Below are 26,942 nucleotides of genomic sequence, written 5' to 3' on the forward strand. Positions count from 1 at the left end.
ATTATTCCTAGCCCACATACTACCTTTATCTTCCAAGGCAAAGAGAAAAGAAACTCCTCTTCAGCCAAACATTCTCATTTGAACCATCTAAACATGAGACAGTGTTTTCAAGTATCTACTGCCATTTTCTGAGAAGTTCCAGGCACACTTGATGCGTGGTTGCCTCAGTTTTAATCTGTGTCCAGAGCTGACCTCTGACCACGACGGAGTGATAGAGCAGCCAGGGGGCTGCAGATGAGGCCGACTGCTGGGGTCTGCATATCTCTCCCTGCCCCCACCCACAATGGCCCAAGGGAACGTACGCTTATTTTTGTTCGTTTGCTTTTGATTTTGTGGGTGATAGGACCTGGCACCTTGAAACGGAGTGTGAAACCACCTAGCCTTGAGCCAGAGCTGACACTAGCACGCAGAACATGTAGATGGGTCATTCGAGCTGAGCTGCCGTTAGGATTTAGAATATAATTGTCTCCCCTAGCAGTAACCAGACCAAAAGAAAAGGTTTTAGAGAACTGGAGAGGGGGAAGTCAGACCCTGAATGAGTAAGTTCCTGCATGTATGAGACTTGTCATTGTGTAAAGCCTTGTCCCTGTTCCCTCTGCTTTTCCCTAGCCTCACTTCTGTTATTTTGTCTGTCTCCCCACTCCCCAGCTGAGGACCAAACCCAGGGCCTTGCGCTTGCTACACAGCGCTCTACCACTGAGCTGAATCCCCAACCCCTCACTCAGGACAGGACCTCAGTCAGGGTGAGACACTCCTCGATCACCTCCATCAATTACTGATTGAGAAAATGCTCTACAGTCAGATCTTTCACGGCTTTCAATCAAGTCTCCATCCGCTCAGAAAACTCGCCTGTGTCTAATCCACATACAACTAACCAGCATAACATACTCTCACACAATATGCACAGACACAAATATTAAAAAAGGCCTGGTGGGACACATGCTGGGAATCTCAGAATGTGGGATTCAGAGTGTTGCCTTTCTCTCCTGACACGGTTGCTCTGGGATATTTCTCTGCACGCAGTGTAAGTCAAGCAGAAGTGTGCTGGCTGGGATTGTGTCAGTTTGACTCGAGATCATTGGGTAACCTCAACTGAGAAACTTCCTCTGTAAGACCCTGATGCAGCCAGGCCTGTAATGCAAGTTTTTCCTTTTTTTGTTGATTAATTTATTCATTTACTTTGTACCTCTATCACTGACCCATTCCCTGGGCCCCTCTAACACAGTCCATCCCCTATTCTCCCCTCCCCTTCTCCTCTGACAGGATGGAATTCCCTCTTCAGTCTCCCCCAGCTTGGCACATCAAGTAATGCAGGGACAGGTGCACCATCTCCATTTTCTTCATTACTGATCATGGGGCAGGGCCCAGCCTCTGGTGGGTGGTATCACCCCTGGGCTGGTGGCCCTGGGTTCTATTACAAGGAAGGCTGAGTAGGCCATGGAGAGGAAGCCAGGGAGGAGCACCCTTCTGTGACCTCTGCATCAGCTCCAGCCTCCAGCTTCCTGACCTTTGAGTTCCTGCCCTAACTCTCCCCAGTACTGAACAGACATATATAAGTCAAATGAACCCTTTGCGCTCCCAGATGCTTTGGACATGGTGTTTCCTCACAGCAAACCTAAGACAAGAGGAGAGTCCTCCTCAGTGTTTCTTCAGATGGAGAAGCTGTGTGGTACTGGAATTGGAAGTTTTGTAGAGGAATGAGCAGGATCACGATGGTAACTGCAGCTCACCCTGGCATGAGCCCTCCCATGGGTGTGTCCCTGCTCCCTAGAGACAGCTCCACTGAGAACTAAGACAGGGGAACCGGGACAGGTAAGTGGACATATTTGACAAAGACTGAGGGCCTGGACACAGAAAGGCCCCAAACTGACAACAAACACCCACAGGCACGGGGCCCCAGAGAAGGGGCTAGAGAGATCCACATCAGACTCTGGAAGACTCCTGTCCACATCAGACTCTGACTCCTGTCGCTCCACTTCCAAGTTCCTGTTTATTAGCCTCTCCTCCAGCAGCAAGTAGTTACTACTGCAAGAGTAGCACAGTTCTGAAACCCTTGTTTGATACACATGGGAGATGGATACTATGTTTTCCCAAAGAGCAGCTTCAGTGTTCCTAGATATGAGGAAGCCCAGACCCCAGCCTCGGGCCCACAGCACAGCCTCCTGAGGTAATAGGAGGATGTTCAGTATTTGTCAGGCAGGCCAGCAGGTCTGTAGTGATTGGGGTCCTTGCTACTGCGGCCATGTCTGTTGGCTTCCTGGTCAGCCATGGTGTCCTCGTGTCCACTGCCAAAGAATCTCAGTAAGCCCTCTCTTGCATCACTAGGAGAAGCAGACACACAGGAGATCAGTCACCAGGCTGTGTGGTCACAGTCTACCCTCTCAGCTCCCCCATTTGCATGGGATGGCTTTAGGAGGAACCAGAAAGTGCCAGGAAGGAGACTCTGACAGTGGTCAGCCCAGGCTGGCCACCTCACAGTAGATGAGCATAGGCAGAAACACAGGTCTGAGAGTCACTCCCTGTCTATATCTGGGAGCGTGCTCACAGAGCATGGCTGTGTGCTGGCTCTGCACACCCCAGGGCGTACACTGCACATACATGGAGGCACCAGCCTCATCAGCAAGAGCTGTAGAACCTCATATTGTCATGGTCCTCTCCTGTGCTCACCTGCCACTGCTTCCCCAGAAGTCAGGGCCTGCCACCCAGCCAAGTGTGTTACCTGATTTTCTCAGCCGCCCAGGCTCCCCCAGGGCCCCTTTGGGCGACATCATAGTTCCCCCGAGCATGGAAGTATTTGTCTGAGTTTTTCCACTTGGCTTCCTTCATGTCAGAGTAGGCTCGCCACACGTCCCCTGCCCCTGGATGGGAAAGACCACAGGAACGTGAGCCTAGAGACTCTGCCCGTGCCCTTGAGAGGATAAAGGCATTGAAAGAACTCTTGGCTTGAGCCTGTGCTCAGAGAAGCCTGAGAGCATGAACTGGGAAGATCATTGCCTGGTCCCCTCTGGCTTCTCCAAGTCACCTAGGAGAGCCATTAGGGCATCCTTCTAGCCTGTGTTCATTTTTCTGCCCACAGTGCTGCTGTGAGCCGCCCCTCACCTGGGTGCCAAGCACACCACAGAGGCAGGGCAGTGTCATTACCACTCAGGGCCTGTCAGCTTCAGCACTGGGGAGCTGTTTACCACAGGGTAACCACTTGCTTGCATTCCAGCTGCTACCAGGGACCCCACAGCACACTTCTCAGGTAGAGTTACCTAATATCTCTACAGCCATTGAATGTGTCCCCTAGGAGCACACTGCCTCCAGCCAAGGGACAGGGTTTGTCCATAGAGCTCTCCTCAGCTAGGAAGTTCCATCATGAGGTGACAAAAGGCAGAGAAGAGTTGGTTGCACATGGAGCCCCTGTTTTGATCCCCAAGAATTGATCCTGACAGCACGTATACCCCCGTGACGCTGCTGACTCTGCCTTCTGATTAGAATCCATGGGTGCTGTGCTGTCTTGAGGAAGCTTTGTGGCAATGATATCAGGCATCAGGTTCTAATCTCTGAGACTGAGACTCTGACACTGAGAGTCTCCCTGGCCGGCCACCGGCAAGGCCAGTCCTGAGACTCTAGGTGAGGGGAGACGGTCTGGAGCTCTGAGCTACTACAGCTCTGTAGGTGATGGCCCCAGTACCTCACATTCTTCACAAAGGAACTCAGGAACTGTCAGGCCGACTTGTCAGACAGAGCAGATTGGCCTTAAACACTTCCGGCCATCATTCTGCTCTGCCTCCTGCAGTGAAGTGCATATCAAGAAGTCTCTCAGGGGTCCCTGGCCTTCCAGTCAAGCAGAGCTGTGACTCCACCCCTCCTGGATGCTCAGGACACCCCTAGTGCTGAGGGCCCTCTCAGCTGACCTTGGAAAGCCTCGCCAATAAATGAAAAGAAACTTCCATTGCTGACACCCAGGAGCAGGGAGCAGAAACACAGGCTGGTGAGCAGCTCATCCTGCTGAAATGTAAGGAGAGGCTGGGGGAGACTCTCACAGACTGGTGCCTCCCCCTTGGCCTGTCATCCACACAGGCTCTGGTCATTTCTTACTGCTGTTCATGTGTGCCCCAGCTGTGCCTCCTCAGACCTTTCAGAAGGGTGTACCCTCCCTCAGAACCACAAGGCTTCAGTTGTGACCCATCCTGCCTGAAGGGAAGGGACCACCCAGGTTGCAGTTCCTCCAGGAGCCTCTGATTCAGTAGGAAGCCTTTCCCACATGTCCCTCAGCCTGGCACAAACCCCACAAGGGAGCAGCAGCCAGGAGGCTCCACTGAGAGGAAAGCACACTTCCTGGAACCCAGCAAACAGTAAGTCTCCGTGCATAGGTCTGTCCCTCAACTGCTGTCTGCTGGGCAGAGCTGGTGTCTGTGGCTGTAGGTGAGAGGAGGCAGCTGTTTATGCTGAGCCTCCCTGCTGAGGTGAGGGGCATGGAGAGCCTGGCAAGGTTCTTGGGAAAAACTCCCAGCAGGTGATTTCTTGTAAAGACTGCAACAGCAATCTTCCCAGTGCTCTGTGAGCTCAGGCTATTTTCCCTAATTGTGCAATGTGAACCCACGAGACAGTTTTGCTGGCCTTGGCAGACTTTCGGATTGGCTAGACACTTGCTGCTTAGTGGAAGGGTGCTGTGGCCATGTTGGGGCAGGGAAGGGGCCATCGTGATGGACGGCCAAGGCTTCAGAATTCTGGGAAGTCAGATTCTGTGCAGCAACCACCTTTCTGTCCTAATCACTGCTGAACGTACCCCTGCATGGCTCCGTGCGGATGCTTCTACATCTAAGCTTTATGAAATTCCCAGCTGAACCATTATTGGTAACCCCACCCAAAACTGCGTATGTTCCTGAAGGTTCCTCTAGCATGTCCACTAACTTTCAATCTATTCTTAGGAAGTGTGTCCCCAGCCAGTCTGTAAGCCAGTCTAACCTGGTTCACGTTTGTGCAAGGCTTTTATAGCTTCTCAGGTCAACCCTGGATACATAAAGGTGGTTAGTGTAGCGCACGGATTTACAGTGTAGATTTGATGAGCGTGATACATACAAACACATCTACTCTATTACGTGGTTCCAGGATTCGCTTCAATATAGGAACACGACTGAACAGAACTTGGGCCACACTCCATCGCACTCTTCCCGAGTTATCCTCTCCTCCCCTCCAGAACATGGAGTGTTTTCCACAGTGTCCATATAGGTCAGAGCTGTGGTCATTTTAGGTCTTAGAGCCAAGGTTGCTCTTAACCTCAAGGCTACATAGTTTCCAAGTCCAGACATCTGGACTTTAGGGTTTATAATGTGAACTCAGTCAGGGTCATGGCCTCTCCTGGGAGGAGCCTCAAGTATTTTGTAACAGGACTTTCTCTTAGATCGGTGTGTTGAGGTGACACAGGACAATGTCCAGGCTTCTGCTGCTAGATGCTGGGATTGTTGTGACCCATGGCTTTCTCCCAAGCCAAATCATCCACCCTGGAGTTACCACAAACCCTTTCAAGGGGTGGGCGAGGTACCAGAAAGATGATGGTGTGTCCTGGGCGCTGGCCTTTGAGAACCCATCTAGCTTTCCCCAGCTTCTCCATCAGGCTGGAGGGTGGAGGCAGACCATTTTCATGCCTGAGTAGCTGAGTCATCCTGAGGAGGAATAACTTGGCTATGCCTCCATTCAGTTGTTCACAGAGAAAGTTCCCTTCTCCTGCAAAGAACGTGAGTTGTGTGTGCAGTAGAGTTCTTGAAAGCGGACCTGGGGGGTTGGGGATTTAGCTCAGTGGTAGAGCGCTTGCCTAACAAACGCAAGGCCCTGTGTTCGGTCCCCAGCTCCGGAAAAAAAAAAAAAAGAAAGAAAGAAAAAAGAAAGCGGACCTGGCTTAGAAAAACCCTCTCAATTCACATTTCCATGCTGTCTGACAACTTCAGAAACGTCTCCTCTAAACACCCTCTTTTTTAGATATGTAAACGCCCCTGTCAGATGTACTGCTCGGCACCGTACACACTAGCATGACTTTGTCTGCCTTCCACCGTCTCTAACCTCCTGTACATGGTAGATTGAACACTCCTAGGAGTTCAGAAGGCATCAGATGGTTTCATCTCACAGCCAATGGCTCCCTGAGCGTCTGTCCAACCTTCCTAGCAGCCCACACTCACCGGAGGCTGCTGCCCTTGTCCTGGGTGCTGAAGCCCTGCTTTGCTTATCTCCCTCATGGTCCTTATCTCATCCTGACCTTGCCTTCCTGCACAGCACTCCATTATTTCGGGGTCATGTTCACCTACATCTTACTGTCCCGGTATCACCAACACAGGAGGCTCTGTGTGATGTTCTCCATCTTGTCTACTTCCTCTACGAGGAGAAAAAAAAAAGCAGTCTTTTCATTCCACTTTGGCTCCTCTTCTGACAGAGTGCAAATCGTCTTTTTGAATTGGCCTGTTTTGACTCCCTGCCAAATTCTTTTTTTTTTTTTTTTTCCCAGAGCTGGGGATCGAACCCAGGGCCTTGCGCTCTACCACTGAGCTAAATCCCCAGCCCCGCCAAATTCTTTTATCAGCTACTTTCCCATCGTGCCAATGTTCTCTGAAGAGGCAACCTATAAAGCACATTTTCAAATTCAGACCTTCCTGGGAACCCCCGAACATGCCAATGTAGGACCTTCTAGTTCTGGCCCAAGAATCTATATCCTGATATACTTGCTATGCGCTTCTGAGTTGAACGTCTGTTCAGCAGTCTACAGAGACCAACACATGTCTGTTTGCAATGTGTAGACCAAACCCTCTACTCTCCCCAACCTTCACTAAAAGCAGAAAAAGTCCTTCCAACGTACATTATTGCAAACAATCCTAGCAGTGCTAACTGCGAGCAATGTTAGCAGTTCGGGAACTTCCAGCACCTGGACTGCCTGATGGGGCTCTGCTCAGAGCCCTGATGCAAAAATACACAGGGAAGCATCTTCCAAGGGGAAGACGCCGCTAAGCCGAGGGCCCCTGGGTAAGGTGTGCCTAGCGTTTCAGAACACACAGAAGTCAGTGTGGCTGGAGCTAGAAGGATGAGTAGAATGAATTCGGAGTAAAGAGAGACAGTATGCGGGGTGGACAGTACGGGGAGCAGCCTCTGAAGCCACCATGAAGGCTTGGATGGCGAATGCTTCTGAGCGACGCTGCCTCCTTATCCAGGACCTGACACGTAGTGTTATCCCTACCTCAGGTCCTCACAGTTGGCTGTTACCCCTTGGAAGGCTAGTGGAGAGCAAAAGAGGAAACTCGAAATGAAAATCTTGATGACTGTGAGCGGGTGGAAACAGGGCGGAGGCAGACAAGGGTTCGCTTTCTGCGTTGTCCTCTTGAAATCACCACCACTTTTGTCGTATGTATGGAGAACCACATGACTTTCCACCATCGATAACCACTGTGTGTTTCCACGAGGATAAGGATGCTTACCTCTTCCAACGTTTTTCATGTCTTTTGAGTTAAAAAAGAAAACGAACCTTCAAAATCCTTCCTGCTAGCCTTCGAGAGGTCCTCAGCATGTTCTTGCTTTATTTGGGAATCCCCCTGCGGCACTACAGCGGTAGAAGCTTCTTTTTACTTCACGCTTAGCTGTTGCTGCTTGTATTCTAATGTTAATGCCCCCCCCCCCAAACTGTTTGCGTGAGAGGGGCTTCGCGTAGCTTTGGAATCTGCCTCTACTTAATTCTGATTGGTAAACCAAGATGCCAGCAGCCAATGGCTGGGGAGGGCAGACATAGGCGGGACTTAGGGTTTCCTGGCTTGGGACCCCAGAGAGGAGGGAGAGGCTGCCATGCCTTAGGAGTGTGTAACTTTCTTGATAAAACCTCTTTATTTTTCAGTAGTGGAATGCTGCAACTTTTTTACATTCAACAATCACTGTTAATCACGGTGTTCAATTTCAAAAGTCGTATTTAACTACAAGCTCTTTTGCAAAACCTCTCAGCAGAAGCGTTTGAGGGGCATCATTATCTGTTGACCCATCTTTCGGCACTGTTGCACTGAGAGAATTTAATTTAGTTGCCTGTAAACGTTTATATGTTGAAAGCTTTGTGTTATAAGAACAGGTGTCAGGATTATGTAGTGTCTGTACCTGAAAGAACTTTAAACGGTGACCTTACAGCAGCAAATTTTATACTGGCTTTTCTTTTTCTGATGACATTTTGGCTTCTAACTTGAAGTTTTCTGAAGTTTGTGAAGATCAGGGCCTGTGTGTGTCATCCATTTCATAACACGATATAAGAAGCCTAGTGAAGAGGTTCGCCCTCTCCTTCCGGTCATGGCGAGTGCACTGAATTGTTAGTAGTGTATCGTGGGTCTTCCCATGACTATTTGTTCTTTTCTAGTTTCAGATGCTATTGTGGGAAATATGTTAGGATTTTATAATCTCTATGCCATCTTCCTTTCCCTTAGGGCAAGCTTGTGCAGATTATAATTTTAAAGGTTTCTAAAATCCGATGACAAAATTGCATATTTGAACCTTGTACTTTACTACTACGGTGTCACACACTTTGCAGTCTTACACACAACATATCTTTGGTTCAGTTGATAGGTGTTGCTTACCTACTATGTATAAATAGGATCCATGGGATAGTAAATGCAATCTGTATGTCCAGAAACTTAATTCTTTGTTTTCTTTCTTCTGCTTAAAAGTACACATACATTCCCAGTCAATTTTTTGTGACATGTTTATTTGTAAGAAAATAAAATGTTGTTCTTTAAAAAAGAAAAAGGAGTGTGTACAGGAGAGGAGAGAGAGTGGCCCTGGAAGGGTAAGAACCTGCGGAGGGAGAAGCAGAGACACCATGCAAAGGGGCCAAGAGAACCAGACCCAGAGGGCTGCTCAACTGGGTGAAGACCGCCAAGATGGAAGGCAGAAATTAGTTACATAGTAACTCGGAGTTATCGGTGGGAGGTGGATTCTAACAACATGGAGGTTAGGCAGTGGCCCAGCTATTGGGCTGTTTAAGATACATTGAAATATAAACTCCCCCCCCCTGTGTGTGTGTGTGTGTGTGTGTGTGTGTGTGTGTGTGTGTGTGTGTGTGTGTTTCCTTCAGAAACATAAACCACTAGGAAGGTAATAACCCCATGCCGGGATCCACTAAAATATAATACAGCACTTAGCACCTGTTGACCAGCCTTTCCTCAGCCTCTGGTAACTACTCATCTACTCTCTGTCTTAATTCTGTCTACCAGGGTTCTCCAGCTCATTCATCTCATTCTCCACCTTTAACTTCTCTTCCCTTCTTTCCTAACATATCAACACCCTTTCACCTTCCTCCTAGCAGACAGGTTTGCTTTTATTTCAGGGGGAAAACGAAGCCATCAGAAATGCACTTACAAAAGCTCCCATTACCACAGGCACCAAGGTGTCTGTGTTTCCTCCCAGACTCTGCCCATACCATTCCCTCAGGCCCACCCTCCCCTTTACTGTGTTTGGTGCTCATAGACAGAGGTGACCCAGTATTTCACAATGTTATAGACATGAAGCATTACAGTCTGTTGGACACACAAGCATGATGTCATGTTACAAGGAAAGGCACCCACACCAATGACCCACATATGCTTGTTCTGAGAATTGAATCACCTCCGGCTTTGGATCCTGTTACATGGGCACCTCTGTGTGACAAACAGTGAATAGTCACTTGGTTCCTTCAGTCTGAACAGCAACAAACTCTATATATGCATCTTCCCTTGGCCATCTCTGAAATGTATACACATTGGGCTATATTAAAATTGTTTTAAACTCAGCCAGGCATGGCGGTCACTCCTTTTATCCCAGCACTTGGGTGGCAGAAGAAGGAAGATCTCTGTGAGTTTGAGGACAGCCAGGTCTACAAAGAGAATTCCAGGATTGCCAGAGCTGTTACCAGAAAAACTATCTCCAAAGAACTAAATAAATAAATGAGTAAATAAGCAAGTAATATGATTGTTTTATACTTGTGTTTAATATTTTTCACTTTAGGGATTTATTAGGCATAATGGTTGTGTCGTTGGAAGATTGATTTAGCCCTTCCCTCTCCATATAGTGTAGATTGTACACAGTATGTTCACTGATGAGATCAGTGCTCAGTAATAAGGTAGTTGTTGTTTGAGTCATTTTATTGTATAAAAATCCAAACCCAGGTCCCATGAAAGGGCAGCACAGAAATAAACAGAGAGAGGGAGAGACAGATGGACCGAAAGAAACAAAAGATTTAAACTGTGAGTCCAAAACAAAACAAAACAAAACCCCAGCGACAATCTGAGGCAAGGACAGGAAAAAGAAGTGTCTGCAGTAACAGGTGTGAGTGCTGTCCTAGGAGCCTGATCCTCTCCTGAGATGCACCCTGCCTTCCTCTTGGCACCCTCACTTCTGTCAGTATTGACCCGAGTCTACTATGCCCCAGAAGACTGCCACAGCACAGAAATTGTCTCGTGGGTTCACATTGCACAATTAGGGAAAATAGCCTGAGCTCACAGAGCACTGGGAAGATTGCTGTTGCAGTCTTTACAAGAAATCACCTGCTGGGAGTTTTCTCCAAGAACCTTGCCAGGCTCTCCATGCCCCTCACCTCAGCAGGGAGGCTCAGCATAAACAGCTGCCTCCTCTCACCTACAGCCACAGACCACCAGCTCTGCCCAGCAGACAGCAGTTGAGGGACAGACCTATGCACGGAGACTTACTGTTTGCTGGGTTCCAGGAAGTGTGCTTTCCTCTCAGTGGAGCCTCCTGGCTGCTGCTCCCTTGTGGGGTTTGTGCCAGGCTGAGGGGACATGTGGGAAAGGCTTCCTACTGAATCAGAGGCTCCTGGAGGAACTGCAACCTGGGTGGTCCCTTCCCTTCAGGCAGGATGGGTCACAACTGAAGCCTTGTGGTTCTGAGGGAGGGTACACCCTTCTGAAAGGTCTGAGGAGGCACAGCTGGGGCACACATGAACAGCAGTAAGAAATGACCAGAGCCTGTGTGGATGACAGGCCAAGGGGGAGGCACCAGTCTGTGAGAGTCTCCCCCAGCCTCTCCTTACATTTCAGCAGGATGAGCTGCTCACTAGCCTGTGTTTCTGCTCCCTGCTCCTGGGTGTCAGCAATGGAAGTTTCTTTTCATTTATTGGCGAGGCTTTCCAAGGTCAGCTGAGAGGGCCCTCAGCACTAGGGGTGTCCTGAGCATCCAGGAGGGGTGGAGTCACAGCTCTGCTTGACTGGAAGGCCAGGGACCCCTGAGAGACTTCCTGATGTGCACTTCACTGCAGGAGGCAGAGCAGAATGATGGCCGGAAGTGTTTAAGGCCAATCTGCTCTGTCTGACAAGTCGGCCTGACAGTTCCTGAGTTCCTTTGTGAAGAATGTGAGGTACTGGGGCCATCACCTACAGAGCTGTAGTAGCTCAGAGCTCCAGACCGTCTTCCCTCACCTAGAGTCTCAGGACTGGCCTTGCCGGTGGCCGGCCAGGGAGACTCTCAGTGTCAGAGTCTCAGTCTCAGAGATTAGAACCCGATGCCTGATATCATTGCCACAAAGCTTCCTCAAGACAGCACAGCACCCATGGATTCTAATCAGAAGGCAGAGTCAGCAGCGTCACGGGGGTATACGTCAGGATCAATTCTTGGGGATCAAAGCAGGGGCTCTGTGTGCAACCAACCCTTCTCTGCCTTTTGTCACCTCATGATGGAATTTCCTAGCTGAGGAGAGCTCTATGGACAAACCCTGTCCCTTGGCTGGAGGCAGTGTGCTCCTAGGGGACACATTCAATGGCTGTAGAGATATTAGGTAACTCTACCTGAGAAGTGTGCTGTGGGGTCCCTGGTAGCAGCTGGAATGCAAGCAAGTGGTTACCCTGTGGTAAACAGCTCCCCAGTGCTGAAGCTGACAGGCCCTGACTGGTAATGACACTGCCCTGCCTCTATGGTGTGCTTGGCACCCAGGTGAGAGGCAGCTCACAGCAGCACTGTGGGCAGAAATATGAACCCGGGCTAGGTGGATGCCCTAATGGACCTCTAGGTGACTTGAAGAAGCCAGAGGGGACCAGGCAATGATCTTCCCAGTTCATGCTCTCAGGCTTCTCTGAGCACAGGCTCAAGCCAAGAGTTCTTTGAATGCCTTTGTCCTCTCAAGGGCCCGGGCAGAGTCTCTAGGCTCACGTTCCTGTGGTCTTTCCCATCCAGGGGCAGGGGACATGTGGCGAGCCTACTCTGACATGAAGGAAGCCAAGTGGAAAAACTCAGACAAATACTTCCGTGCTCGGGGGAACTATGATGTCGCCCAAAGGGCCCCTGGGGGAGCCTGGGCGGCTGAGAAAATCAGGTAACACAAATGGCTGGGTGGCAGGCCCTGACTTCTGGGGAAGCAGTGGCAGGTGAGCACTGGAGAGGACCATGACAATATGAGGTTCTACAGCTCTTGCTGATGAGGCTGGTGCCTCCATGTATGTGCAGTGTACGCCCTGGGGTGTGCAGAGCCAGCGCACAGCCATGCTCTGTGAGCACGCTCCCATATATAGACAGGGAGTGACTCTCAGACCTGTGTTTCTGCCTATGCTCATCTACTGTGAGGTGACCAGCCTGGGCTGACCACTGCCTCAGAGTCTCCTTCCTGGCACTTTCTGGTTCCTCCTAAAGCCATCCCATGCAAATGGGGGAGCTGAGAGGGTAGACTGTGACCACACAGCCTGGTGACTGATCTCCTGTGTGTCTGCTTCTCCTAGTGATGCAAGAGAGTGCTTACAGAGATTCTTCGGCAGTGGACACGAGGACACCATGGCTGACCAGGAAGCCAACAGACATGGCCACGGTGGCAAGGACCCAATCACTACAGACCTGCTGGCCTGGCTGACAAATACTGAACATCCTCCTATTACCTCAGGAGGCTGTGCTGTGGGCCTGAGGCCGGGGTCTGGGCTTCCTCATACCTAGGAACACTGAAGCTGCTCTTTGGGAAAACATAGTATCCATCTCCCATGTGTATCAAACAAGGGTTTCAGAACTGTTACTCTTGCAGTAGTGACCACTTGCTGCTGGAGGAGAGGCTAATAAACAGGAACTTGGAAGTGGAGCTGTACCTGTGTATCTGTCATTGAAGGACGTTTCTGGAAACATTCCGGGCAGACAGGAGTCTTCCAAAATCTGACATGGATCCCTCCAGCCCCTTCTCTGGGACCCCGTGCCTGTGGGTATTTGTTGTTAGTTTGGGGCCTTTCCCTGTCCAGGCCCTCAGTCTTTGTCAAATATGTCCATTTACCTGTCCCGGTTCCCCTGTCTTAGTTCTCAGTGGTGCTGTCTCTAGGGAGCAGGGACGCACCCATGGGAGGGCTCATGCCTGGGTGAGCTGCAGTTACCATTGTGATCCTGCTCATTCCTCTACAAAACTTCCAATTCCAGTACCACACAGCTTCTCCATCTGAAGAAACACTGAGGAGGACTCTCCTCTTGTCTTAGGTTTGCTGTGAGGAAACACCATGTCCAAAGCATCTGGGATTGCAAAGGGTTCATTTGACTTATACACATCTGTTCAGTATTGGGGAGAGTTAGGGCAGGAACTCAAAGGTCAGGAAGCTGGAGGCTGGAGCTGATGCAGAGGTCACAGAAGGGTGCTCCTCCCTGGCTTTCTCTCCATGGCCTACTCAGCCTTCCTTGTAATAGAACCCAGGGCCACCAGCCCAGGGGTGATACCACCCACCAGAGGCTGGGCCCTGCCCCATGATCAGTAATGAAGAAAATGGAGATGGTGCACCTGTCCCTGCATTACTTGACGTGCCAAGCTGGGGGAGACTGAAGAGGGAATTCCACCCTGTCAGAGAAGGGGAGGGGAAAATGGGGGGGTGGACTGTGTTATAGGGGCCCAGGGGAAGGGTCTGAGATAAGGGTACAAAGTGAATGAATAAATTAATCAATAAAAAAAGGAAAAACTTGCCTTACAGGCCTGGCTGCATCAGGGTCTTACAGAGGAAGTTTCTCAGTTGAGGTTACCCAATGATCTCGAGTCAAACTGACACAATCCCAGCCAGCACACTTCTGCTTGACTTACACTGCGTGCAGAGAAATATCCCAGAGCAACCGTGTCAGGAGAGAAAGGCAACACTCTGAATCCCACATTCTGAGATTCCCAGCATGTGTCCCACCAGGCCTTTTTTAATATTTGTGTCTGTGCATATTGTGTGAGAGTATGTTATGCTGGCCAGTTGTATGTGGATTAGACACAGGCGAGTTTTCTGAGCGGATGGAGACTTGATTGAAAGCCGTGAAAGATCTGACTGTAGAGCATTTTCTCAATCAGTAATTGATGGAGGTGATCGAGGAGTGTCGGGTAGGCCTGTGTGGGTGGAGCCGTCCCTACACTGGTGATTGCAGGTTGAGCAATCAATGAGGGGCAAACCAGCAAGCAGCGTCTGCTTCCGCCACAGGTTTCTCACCCTGACTGAGGTCCTGTCCTGAGTGAGGACAGATCCCGACTTCCCTCAGTGGAAGACTGTGATGTGGAAGTGTAACTCAAACAAACCCTTTTCTCCCCAGTTTGCTTTTGGTCACTGTTTCGTCACAGCCACAGTAGCCCTAGCTACTGCAAGTGGAGCTTCCGCTGGCAGTGAGTGGAGTGGGAGGCTGTCTGTCCATGTGGCTGTCCTGCTACTTTGTTTTTCTGTTGCTGTAATAAACACTGAGACTAGCAGTGGCGAAAGGGTTTACTAGGCTTATCAGTTACAGCCATCTTCAAAGGACGCCAAGGCAGGGAGCATAGGCAGCCACTGAAACAAAGAGCAGAGGAACAAGTTTCCTAGCTCTAGCTTCCTGTGAACAGCTGACAAACCCAACCAGTATCCCTGTCTCATGGGACTCAGCGCGTTGGTTACTGAGGCGGTCTCACACTGCACTCGCCTCCTGCCAGCTCTCTACCCTTGCTTCCTGGACACCAGGACTACAGGCAGCTACCTCACCAGCCCTGCTTCTCTGTGGGCTCTGCGGATCCTAACTCTGTCTCCATGCTTCTCAGACAAGCGCTCCCCCCTGAGCCACCTTCTCCCACAGTGTACTGACTCTAATATTTCTCTTCAGAATAAAATCTTGGAGGACTGGATTCAGCCTCACAGCTCATCCCCTTTGTTTGACCTTTCATTTCTTTTCCTTCATGAAAATCCAGAAGCCACATGAGTTCTGTCTCTGACACAGCAAACTGACCCTGGACCTTCCCTCAGTAGTACAGTCTCCTCAAGTCAAGTCCATGGCCACTACCCCCTCAAGACCAGTGGTTTGAGCGTGCTCTCAGAAGCCATCCTGTCAGCTGTCCCCTCCCTTCCATTTACTGTGTCTCCAATTCCTTTGTCCCCCCTCTGAGACAGAGTGCATTCCCTTTCCCTCTCCCACACCTCTGTCTGAGCCTTCTCACAGGAACTGCAGACATTTGTTGGGATCTGACCTGCTCTGTTTCAGATTTCCTCATTCATTCATTCATTCATTCATTCATTCATTCACTCATTCATTCATTTGTTCATTCAGTTTATTGGTTTTTCTCTACACAGGGTCTCACTGGGTAGCCCTGGCTGTCTTGGAATTCACTATGTAATGCAGGCTGTACTCCAATTTACAGAGATTGCCTGCCTCTGCCTCTCAGGCACTGAGGTTAAAGCCTGCAGCACCACCCCTGGCTCCTTTCCTCATTTGCCTCTCTTCTGTAAATGCGACTTCACCTTCTCCTCCCTTAGGAGCACTCCCCAGTCCTACTCTCAGGTAAAAAGCAGTTATCAACTCCATTATTTTGACCCCTTGAGCCCTGCTGCGATCCTGCTGGCTTGCCAGCAGAGGGCGCGGTCAGGACAGGCCGGAATAAGCCTGCTTTTATGTACCTGGCTTCTTCCTGGATGGTGCTGCTGAGACACCCCAGAACACCGCACCTCAGAGGTTTAGGAGTAACAAAGCCCAAGTCTGCTGCACAGACTCGGTGGTAGCCTAGTAAGATCCGCGAGGGATTCAGAATTCCCTGTCTTACCTTTCCATGCGGGCTCAGCCAGCCTCAGCAAGGTGGAGTGTCCTGTCCGAGGCCGTGGGGACCTGAGTTGATTGTCACTGGGTTTAGCTGCGTGCTCAGGTACCAAACCCTCACTGACGCCTCAGGGAGGGCTTTCCAGTTGTTGCCTTTGTCTCAGGACCCCTAACCAGCTTTACCTTCTGACCAGTGGACTGCAGTCACAGGCTTGGAGCCCTCATCCGTCTGAGGCCCGCCCAAGATCATTCCTGCTTTGTCTGCCCTGCAGCTGCTCATCTGTTCTGGGATTCCTCTCAGTGTAAAGTCCTGTCTGCTTTCTACCATCTGTCCCTCCACTGACAGAAGGGCTTTTCCCAAAGCTCTTTAACTTCCCAGGTCTGGCAACCCAGATCTAATATTCCCATTACCCAGCCAGCAGCCTCCTACCCTGTTGTACTGAGGCCTGTGCACTTAGTTTGTGGCTATTTCCTGACCTCTATTGAGAGCTCAAGGCTTCCACCCAATCCACCAATCATGTCACTCCCCTTCTCAGCTCCCAGGCCTCACCCTTGGTTACCACCTCCTTTAGTCTATGGTGAGCTGGACCCACTCGTCCTCACAAGTGATGAAGATCAGAAGCCTCAGGCTCACCCTGGATCTTGTCAGAAGTGCAAAAACTCAGGCTCCCAGCAGATCTGCTGTGCCATTTAGGGTCATTTGTGGGTACCATGAAAACCAGACATGTGGTATGTGGGTGACCTAGTGCAGAAACTGTTCAGAAGTTCAAGACTGAGAAAACAGATTGATAAGCCAAGAGCAGCTGCCTTTCCCAAGCAGGAGACTCTGGTCTCCTGGGTGCACAGGGGGCTTCCTAAAGCACAGAGGAGGTCCACTGAGCCCCAAGGCATTCCCGAACTCCTTCTGAGGGCTCCACAAGGCCTACCCATCTGTGAAATGGGACCGTTCACTATGGAGAGTTGCCACAGCAGTGGGGTTGGAAATACTGGGAAGACTCATACTTGGCTGCCTAGATGGCTAGAGGAATGTGGACCCATGACCATTTAATATTGTTTTTGAGGAAGAATCTTACCATGGAGCCCAGGCTGGCATGGAATTCGTGGTGATATCCCTGCTTCAGGTCCCTAAGTGTGGAGTTGAGAGGCTTGTGCCACCAAATCCTTCCAAGATGAATACTTAGATGAACAATGTCTTGTATGGGATGGTTTTGACTGGGCAAGTCCTCTACAGTAAAATCATGGCGGTGCTGAACCCCTGTGAAGAACTACCAAGCAGGCGGTGACATTTCCTTGCTAGAAAAATCTAGGTAAAGCCCAGATTTACCTGTGACCTTGATGTAAGGGACATTTTAGTCTTTGAGTCCTTGTCATAGAGAACCCAGGGGAGAATCCTGACAGAGTGCAAGCAGGTGACTTACAAGGTGATGGACTTGTCAGAGTTGAGTAGGATGTCAACATGCAGAAAGCACACAGGCCCTAGAGGACCCTGCTCAGGGCCCAGTGCTCCATTACTGGGCCAGGATTCAAGCTGTGCATCTCCTATTAACATCTCCAAGGTGATCCCTCCTCAGCTCCCACTGTTATGCCGCCATTCACGCCAACTATCAGTCCACATGGTTCTATTCAGGATGCAGCATTTTATAACAATATAGAATGACTCCATTCCGGGCTGTACTGACCACTATGCCTCCTTCATCTGGTTAAAGAAGTTAGTGCAGAAGACTCTTCCTACTCGGGCTGGCAGCAGCTCCATGCACCTGATGTTCACTCCTTATTTCCTCTGGAGGCAACCTGGATGGATTGCCATACTGGTAATTTGGAGAAAAAAAATGTCCCTTTGAGTCTATGGTATTTATCACTTGGTCCCTACTTGGCAGTGTTCTTGGTGCAGTTGTGGATTTTTTTTTTTTTTTTTTTTTTGAGAAGTGGAGCCTTAAGAGGAAATGTCGCTGGGGATGGGAGTGACTTTTTTTATACTCTCATCCCTCTTCCTCTTTACTTCCTGCTTCCTGCCTGTTTTTGTACTTCCTGCTCCTGCCGTCATGACAGCCTCTTGCTGCCATGCCTGCCCCACTACAATGGATTCTTATTCCTCTGGAACAGAAAGTCACAAGTAATTTTTTCTTCCCGAAGTGTCCTTGGTTAATGTATTTGTCATGGCAACAGACATTAACTAAGACTCTGCATCTCTCAGAACACATGCCTGTTTTGTAACAGGCCCCACACCTTACTTAGCACAACTGACTCCCTTGTGGAAGTATAGTTCAGGCCATAAGACTCAGCACACTGACACCCGCCAAGAGGATACAAAGACCTAATCAATCAATGTCCATCGTTCTAGGAAAGGCTCTAAATGTAGTAACCTGGCTTTTTGGCTTCTTTAGCTTGCTTCATAGTGACTGTTCTGGTTAATTGAGTATGTCAACCATGGGTATGCTTTCTCTCCTCAAGAGCTCTAGAGTGCTAAGAAATGCTACACTGGGATCCTGAAAACCAAGTGTACTTGCTGGCCATCCAATAAAGTTTTCTTAATTTTGTTTTTCATGAGACAGGGCCTCACTGTCAAGACAGAATCTCATTAAATGTCTCTGTAACTCACTCTGAAGACTAGATTGGTCTCAAACTCATAGCGATCCGTTTTATCTGCCTTCCAAGTACAGGATTAAAAGCATGCCCCCCACCCCTGCCCCCTGCCCAGATCTTGATTTCATAGTGAGGTTTTATTGGCTTAAACTTTCGTGTAGTTAATCTTCTCTGGTGGACACCCCACATCAATTTTAAAACAATACACATGTGTAGGTGATGAGGTGCACACCCAGGAGAATAGAAGCAAAGATCCACTAATGCACAGTTTCCCAGGTTGGTAATTGCAGTAGGATCATGGCTGAACATACCGGGTCAACATTCCATCCCACCTTCACTGGAAGACATTATCTCTTTCACTCTAGGACGTGGAGTGTCTCCCAGAGTTTCAACATGGAGCACATGGGTCTTACAACCCAAGGTGGCCCTTCACCTCAAGACCATGCTGTTTTCAAATCTAAATGCCTGGACTTTAAGATCCTTGATGGGAAATCAGGGCCCTGTTACAAAACACCAGAGAACATATCCAGGCCTTTCCTGGACACACTCTCTGGTGTTTTGTAACAGATTCTTCTCTTAGGGATGAGCATGACTAAGGTATGTTGGGGACAATGTCAATGTTTTCTTGTGCCAGAAAGTTGGATGGCTGTCATCCATGGCCTTTTTCCAACCTAAAACACCTATCCTAGAATTCCCATAAGCTAGCCACCCTTGATCTTTCCAAGAGGTGGACCAGTTACCAGAAATATTCATTTATGGAGGTAGAGAGCTGGGGTAGGGAGAACACTGGCTGAGGGCCGCTGTGTTCTGGGTGTGGGTCCTTGAATGACTTTTACATATTCCTTTTTGTCTTTGTAGACTCCCTACAGGATCTTTGAAAGAACGGATTCTGAGACAGATTTATGTTTTCTTTCTGTGTAATAACATGCGTAGGACAGGTTGTGCTGGTGACAGAATGAGTTGACTGTGGTTCTCTGACCCGTTAATCCCTGTTCCCTCATGTCCCTTGAACCCTCTGTGCTGTATTTAAGCATCTCTGCAGGTCGAATTACCCTGAAATTCCTAAAGTATGTATTTTTGTTTTGCTCACTTGTGTGGTGTTAAACTACTGGGGACTTGAAACAGACGAAGCAAGACTACACCACTGAGCCAGGGTCCAAGCTCCAAGTCCACTTTTGCACACTGGATGCCATCTCTGAGAACAAAACCTTGCTCACCAACACTTTCTGTTAGAGAGGTCTCAAGAATATATCACAGCGGGGTTGGGGATTTAGCTCAGTGGTAGAGCGCTTGCCTAGCAAGCGCAAGGCCCTGGGTTCGATCCCCAGCTCCGAAAAAAAACCAAAAAAAAAAAAAAAAAAAAAAAAAAGAATATATCACAGCCACACGCATCCTGCTCGCCAGCCTTTCTCGGCCTTTTTCTTTTCTTCACTCTGGGCCCTCCGTTCTCTCCAAACTGCTTTGAAAAGTAGTCCAAGCCCAGTGGAAAAAAATCAGAAAGGCATCCTCATGGCTTTATCTGACAGTCTATTTGATCTTAAGGGCAGGCGGTCGGCTTCTGAATGTCAGCTTCCTTATGGAGCCCGCAGGCTGTGAAGAGGAGAGGCAGGTGGCTGCCTCTATCCAGAGTTCCTAACACTCATTTCCTTAACTCTCTCCCTTGCACTGGCTTTCCGTGAACATCCTTACTCAGTGACCAGACTCGCCCTTCCTGGTAACATGATCTCACTAGTTCAGCTGTCCCTGCCAACACTGCCAACATCAATCGGTGTCCTTGATGCTCTGCACACAGTTGAGCAAGTGTTCTACCCAGCGAACACTTTGGGGCTCCATCAAAATTCCCCCGTGTCTGTCAGACAGCACTGGCTACTGTGGACTGTCACTACAGTTCTGAAAACAGCACGCTCACCCATCCAAATGGACTCTTGGGTATCTCGACAGCTTCAAAAGCAATCCCTGTTACATCCAAGCACAGCTGGCCTTGAGTCATCCACACTAATCTGTCCTGTTAGGTGTCTCTTTCCAAGATAAATGCAGTGAAACCTCTCCTAGCATGAGTGCAACATCTGCACTGTAACTGGACAAAGAAAAATCCAAAAAACTAGCCATTAGTTCACCCTGCCTTGTCTAGGTGAATCTGCTGGCCATTGTTAGCGCACCATCTCCTTACCTTTCTACGCTGGTCTTTATTCCAGCCCTATAAGATTCTGCTTTACCATAGGTACACATCACTGTCTCCTCAGCCACGCCTTGAAAACACTTCTTATTTGGTGGTCATTTCAACCAATGATAGCAGACAGTTGTACTTAAAAAAAGAAAAGAAAAGAAAGAAAAGAAAAAGAAATGACTGTAGCATCCTTCTCAACCCAGCTACATCCACAAGCCAGTTATCCAGTTACCACACAACCCAAAGTTCCAGGCCTCCCCAAGTCTCTAGAATTTACCTTGATTGAACTAAGTTCAGGCTGTTTCAACAAGTGCAAGATGCTGTCCTCGATATAGATCATACTTTGTAGACATCTGGAATTTTTTTTTTCCTGACTAATAAATTTCTAACAGGGGCTTCCAATTCTGCTGTTTACTGAACTCAGAACCACGTCCTAATCCTGGTTCACATCTTTGAAACCTTTGCCTGTTGTGATCTCTGCTGAAGAGGGGAAATCCCTCAGGCCCCACAGCTTCTGACCCTGTCGCCATGTTGACGCCACAGACTGCGGGGTACTAGCTGCACCTTTCTGCATCCGTGAGGCTCGCTTTGAACTTAGGATTCATGTCCCCACGTGCTGGGGGGCAATTGCGGATACATAAAATAATAAACCCAATCACGGGATGTCTTATTTTTCCGCATATTAACAAAGCTCTTGTTCACCTGAACAATGAGTAATTCTTAGACATCTAGCTATGTGGTGAGAATTTTGGTTTCTTTTTTTTTTTTTTTTTTTTTTTTTTTTTCGGAGCTGGGGACCGAACCCAGGGCCTTGCGCTTGCTAGGCAAGCGCTCTACCACTGAGCCAAATCCCCAACCCCCGAATTTTGGTTTCTTTAAAAGCACAGAAGTATTATAAGAGTATGTTTTTGTTTTAATCCCAGGCGTGGGATGATGAGGTTGCAGTAGCCGACTATGGTTTGCTTCGTGCTCTAGCAGTAGAGCAATTTTGCCAGTGGCAGTTGTTTTAGTACGTAGTAGTTTTTTCGATTGTATGATGTTTGGAGACTTTTTACAGTGTATATATGGTAGGGCCCTGGGAAAGAGTTGCTGGGCTGTTAGTTGCTGGGGGTCACAATTTGTTAAGCAGATGTGAGCAAAGAACAAACAACAGGAAAAAATTAGATTTCTTTTTTCTTTTTTTCGGAGCTGGGGACTGAACCCAGGGCCTTGCGCTTGCTAGGCAAGTGCTCTACCACTGAGCTAAATCCCCAGCCCCGAAATTAGATATCTTGATGGTAAGGATCGAACTTGCCCCAACTGATTCAGTGCCCCTAATCATCAAGAAATAGTCTAACAATAACATCACCCCCTTCTGATCCTCAACTTTATTCGGGGATCTAGTGTTACGGGACTGAAAGGGGGGAATGAACCCCCCCCCCAAGCAGCTAAAGAGCAGCTACACATCTATTTTATTGCATTTCTATCACCATGACAGCCTTCAGACACACTGCCTTCCTGAGTTACTTCTCTTCCTCCTGGCTATGTGTAACAGTCAGCCACCAGGGTCAAAGCTGTTCCTGAGATGTCACAGATGGGAGCATGGTCAGTGATTCAACACATCAGGGTCTACCCATGAAGTTCTTCATAGGTCAACAACCACGAAAGCCAGATCCTGGATAGACGGTGGTACCTTTCACTCTATACCTCAGGCAGCTAAGGAATCCCCTTCCCCAGTGAGCCCTTCCAAACCCAAAAGCTAGCCAAAAAAATTAAAGCCGTCCTGTGTCCTCTAGTTGTGCAATCAGGTGATCTGACCTGTGAATAAAGAGTAGAGTGGAGTCCAGGGAGACTTCTTTGGTAGTCTTGCACAGGAAATGACATGGTGGGACTTTCCCCAGGGACCAAGCCCAGCACCTGGGTTCATGACCCCAGTTGAGTATCTCAGCATAAATACCAGCATCCTCTCCCTGACAGCCACAGAACATCACGGTTCTTCCAGAACTCAGGTGAGAGATGCCTCCACACAGTGACTTCGTGCACACACACACACACACACACACACACACACACACACACACACACACACACACACACACACATGCTACTTAGTGCATTTCCTACAAGTTCCTACAGTGGGCGGTGATCTGGTCTTAGTGTTCGTCTTCCTCTATCCGACTTGCCTTCCTGTCCTCCCAGCAGACTTGGTTCACGGCCAAGGGTATCAGAACTGATTCTGTGTCTTTGAGGAACGTCCTGTTGCAAGGACGTCTGGGTGTCCCACCGGGATCTCTCGTGGACAACCAGCCTTTCCCTGGGTAACAGATGCTCCAGAGGGCGGTGCAAATCTGTGCAGGTCTCCTTGAACCTCTCTCTTCATCTCCGCAGGATGAAGCTTCTCACCAGCCTCCTTTTGTGCTCCCTGATCCTGGGAGTCAGCAGCAGTTGGCTCTCATTTGTCAAGGAGGCTTACCAAGGTAAGGCTGATGACCGAAGTGTGGCTTATAGGGTTCAGCCAACCCTTTTGAAGAATGGGGACCACTGACTCGAGAGGCCATTTGCTTTTGTGTGGGTGGAGGGTCACACAGATCCACGTGTGGGACTCCTGATTGTAACGGCTTGAATGCAGCAGGTGGCAGAGTAGTGGTTTGAACGTGGCTGTGGCTGAGACCAATCTTGCCTGGCTGACGTGTCTACTCACTGTCTCACTTGTGAGTTTGTTAGGTGTAGATGACATCCTCTGGTAGGCCTCAATACTGCCAAAGCCTGTGTCCTCTTACTCCTAGAGGCTTAGGAATTGGTCTTGGGTGTGGCTTGGCCTGGGGGCTTTCAGTAGCTCCCTAAATGATAGAATCTGGGGTCACCACTGAGGACTGTGTCTCTACTGCCTCCTCAAGCAACCACCACACAGCACCGTCTGTTCAAACGAACCAGAGGCCATATTTACCCTGATGTGCAGCCCTCGGTCAAAATGGATTGCTTAGGAATGAGAATAGAAGTCTCTCCATGTGCATTTCTCTCCCCTTCCTGGGTTTCCTCACCCCTGGAAGTCCCTAAGAAACGTAAATTCAGTCTTGGTCACTCATTCTGGATCAAGGGTAATGTGACGGTGGCCCAGTGGATATTTTCAGTGTCTGGAGACCTGTCAGATGACCCATTAGGGGATTATGCCGCAAAAATCTATTGAAGGTATCAGGGATGCTGGAAAACATGGTGGTCAGATCAGCCCTAGAAACAAGGGGCCCAGCATTCTAATAGGGCTGAAACTGTGAAATCGTGTTCTGGGATGACATCTGCCATCTTTCTATCCCACAATTCCAGTTGGGTAAGATCAGGTAGCTCATGGGTGCACAGTGATGGTCATACTAACACAGCGCAGGAGAACCCCTTAATGAGTTTCAGCAGTAAACTGGAGAGACCATGTAGAATTAGATCATGTTCTTCTCTATCGTCTTCTCAGGGTGCTGGGACCACAGGGTCAAGCCGTGAGTGCTTTTCATCGCTTTCAGCCTTTCTAAGACACGGGCAGAGTCTCTAGGCTCACGTTCCTGTGGTCTTTCCCATCCAGGGGCAGGGGACATGTGGCGAGCCTACTCCGACATGAGAGAGGCCAACTGGAAAAACTCAGACAAATACTTCCATGCTCGGGGGAACTATGATGCCGCCCAAAGGGGCCCTGGGGGAGCCTGGGCGGCTGAAGTCATCAGGTAACACAGATGGCTGGGACACTGGGCCTGGTCAGCAGGGTTGACTCTCTTAGGAGACCAGAGAAGGTCTTGCCAGTTCGTGGCCCCTCCCCCTCTTGCTAATGCAGTTACTTCCTCCATCCATGCTCTGTGTGGATCCTGTGTTGTGGACTGAGCCAGCACATAGTTCATGCTGGGCAGGCCTGCCTCCAAATGAGGACTGGGAGTGACTCTCAGTCCTGCCTACTACAGTAGGGCGAGCAACCTGACCTAAGCAGGACTGTGTCTGGCAAGACCACGGTTCCAGCCCCTCCTTCTTGGCACTTTCTGGTTCCTCCTAAAGCCATTCCATGCAAATGGGGGAGCTGAGAGAGTAGACTGTGACCACACAGCCTAATGACAGATCTCCTGTGTGTCTGCTTCTCCTAGCGATGCAAGAGAGAGCTTACAGAGTTTCTTCGGCAGTGGACACGAGGACACCATGGCTGATCAGGAAGCCAACAGACATGGCCGCAGCGGCAAGGATCCTAATCACTACAGACCTGCTGGCCTGCCTGACAAATACTGATCATCTTCCTATTACCTCAGGAGGCTGTGCTGTGGGTCCGGGGACACAACCTGAGTTTTTCAGTCTTGTACCCACAGCATTTATTAGACTACACATAATAGGTGTGCAATAAACACATATGCGAACAAATAACTTGCATCTGTGTGATTTCTCAGGCAGAGGGGAGGGTCACAGTCTAATAGAAAAGCATAGAAACACCAGCTTGGGCTCAGCCTGTGCCTGATACACTGTAGAGGTGGCATGTGGAAATGTCACAGAGGATTGTCGCAATGATTCCCCTGGGGTTCAGACCTCAGGGTCTGCTCTTCCCACTCTGTGTCAAGTGCCCTGTTACTTTTTCTACTCTCAGTGTGTTAGTCCGATTACCACTACCTGAGGTGACAGGGGATACAACCACAGGAAGAGTATACTATGGAACCTTTCCAGGCCACTACTACTATAGTTTTCTGTCTATCTCCTTGAGTTTAGAAAGCCAATTATCTACCAGCTTATTATATATATATATATATCAGTTTATACCTGTTTATATCTTGAATACATTATATATGTATATATATACACATACACATATACACACATATACATCATATACACATATACATACACATACATGTATACCAGCTTATGCTCCACTGAGAGAATCCTTCAGTCTTTCCCTCCCTGTCATTTTGCATTTATTTATTTGTTAAGATAGCTTATGATTCTTTTGTTGTATGTGTTTTTGGGAAGGGATTTCCTGGTCATTGGATACAGGGACTCGTCCATGTCAGGCAAGCAACTGTATAATTGAGCAACATACATTCTATACTCTTGCTTTCTGAAACAAGATCTCACGAGGCATTACAGTTGTGTCTTCACTTTGCTATATAAGCAAAGCAGGCCTCAAACCTGTCATTCTCCTGCTTCTGCTTGCCAAATGCAGGGTTTGCAAATGTACGTGAGAACACCTGGATAGGACTCTATTTTTATTACTTATTCGAAGTATAAATTATGTGCCAGCTAGTCATTTCCTCTGTATTGAAACATGCCTTCCTGGAGGGAGGAGAGAGTAAATGAAACTTACGAGGCTCAGGAAGCTCCTGAAACTTAGAGCATTCAGAAGCCACCGCCAAAGCTATAGAAGCAGCAATAATTGCTGCAGAGAGGCGACCCTTCACTCAGCTGGGCTGAGTACTACTATGATCTTGACTATCCTAACACCAGATTTTGCTTTCAAAGAAATGACACTGGTTTTAGTTTTTGCTTTTTCATGAGATAAGGTCTCACTCTCAAGACAGGGTCTCACTCTATGTCTCTGGAACTCACTGTGCAGATCAGGTTGGCCCCAAACTCACAGAGATCTGACAGACACCATTGGGAAGAGCTATAGTGGGCAAGTGAACTTCCTGGATACAGCCCACTGTCTTGCATGGCTGTGATGGTTGAACCCTGAAAAGGCATGGCCCCAGGGGCTTCATGCCCACATTGTTTCTTGCAGCTGATAGCCTTCTCATGTTTGTCATTGCTGTACTCCTTATTTTCTGACATGTTGTGATAGGGGGATGGAGTGGAGAAGAACCTTTTGGGGGCTGGAGAGATGGCTCAGTGGTTAAGAGCACACTGACTGCTCTTCCAAAGGTCCTGAGTTTAATTCCCAGCAACCACATGGTGGCTCACAACCATCTGTAATGGGATCAGATGTCCTCTTCTGGTGTGACTGAAAACAGCTACTGTGTACTTATAATAAACAAACAAACAGACAAATAAATCTAAGAACATAAAGACCCTTTCTGCCTATAGTCTGCTATGATTGGTCCCTGGGTTTTAGCCCACCCTCTTTGGGCAATTTTCCTGTAGATCAACATGAAGATGAACTTTCAAGAAATAATGCTGTTTAGATGACTTAATCATGTTATAGGATTCATGATTTAAATGATTTTCAGAAGTTAAGTTGATAAAAAGTTTAAATTTAGACTCAAAAGTAGAATACAATGCCTTTCCCTGTAGAATAGTGTAG

At 48.7% G+C, this 26,942-nt stretch overlaps 2 protein-coding genes and 1 pseudogene across 2 annotated transcripts; 2 read left to right on the forward strand and 1 right to left on the reverse strand.

The window, feature by feature from the left end:
* Positions 1 to 1,981: 1,981 nt before the first annotated feature.
* LOC116893320 (serum amyloid A-2 protein-like) lies at positions 1,982 to 6,218 on the reverse strand. Its single transcript, XM_032895139.1, has 4 exons — positions 6,162 to 6,218; positions 3,900 to 3,993; positions 2,720 to 2,858; positions 1,982 to 2,321 (listed from the first exon to the last, which is right to left on the reverse strand). Exons 1-4 carry the CDS (start codon positions 6,216 to 6,218, stop codon positions 2,183 to 2,185), a joined length of 429 nt encoding a protein of 142 aa, XP_032751030.1. The 3' UTR covers positions 1,982 to 2,182.
* Positions 6,219 to 8,943: 2,725 nt separating this feature from the next.
* On the forward strand, positions 8,944 to 12,923 carry LOC116893321 (annotated as a pseudogene).
* On the forward strand, positions 11,040 to 25,024 carry LOC116892100 (serum amyloid A-5 protein-like). The gene is made up of 4 exons (XM_032893577.1): positions 11,040 to 11,124; positions 23,081 to 23,169; positions 24,261 to 24,399; positions 24,808 to 25,024. Exons 2-4 carry the CDS (start codon positions 23,082 to 23,084, stop codon positions 24,944 to 24,946), a joined length of 366 nt encoding a protein of 121 aa, XP_032749468.1. The 5' UTR covers positions 11,040 to 11,124; position 23,081; the 3' UTR covers positions 24,947 to 25,024.
* Positions 25,025 to 26,942: the final 1,918 nt, after the last annotated feature.

Source organism: Rattus rattus, chromosome 2 (genome assembly GCF_011064425.1).
Source record: "Rattus rattus isolate New Zealand chromosome 2, Rrattus_CSIRO_v1, whole genome shotgun sequence".
In the NCBI taxonomy this organism is placed as follows: Eukaryota; Metazoa; Chordata; class Mammalia; order Rodentia; family Muridae; genus Rattus; species Rattus rattus.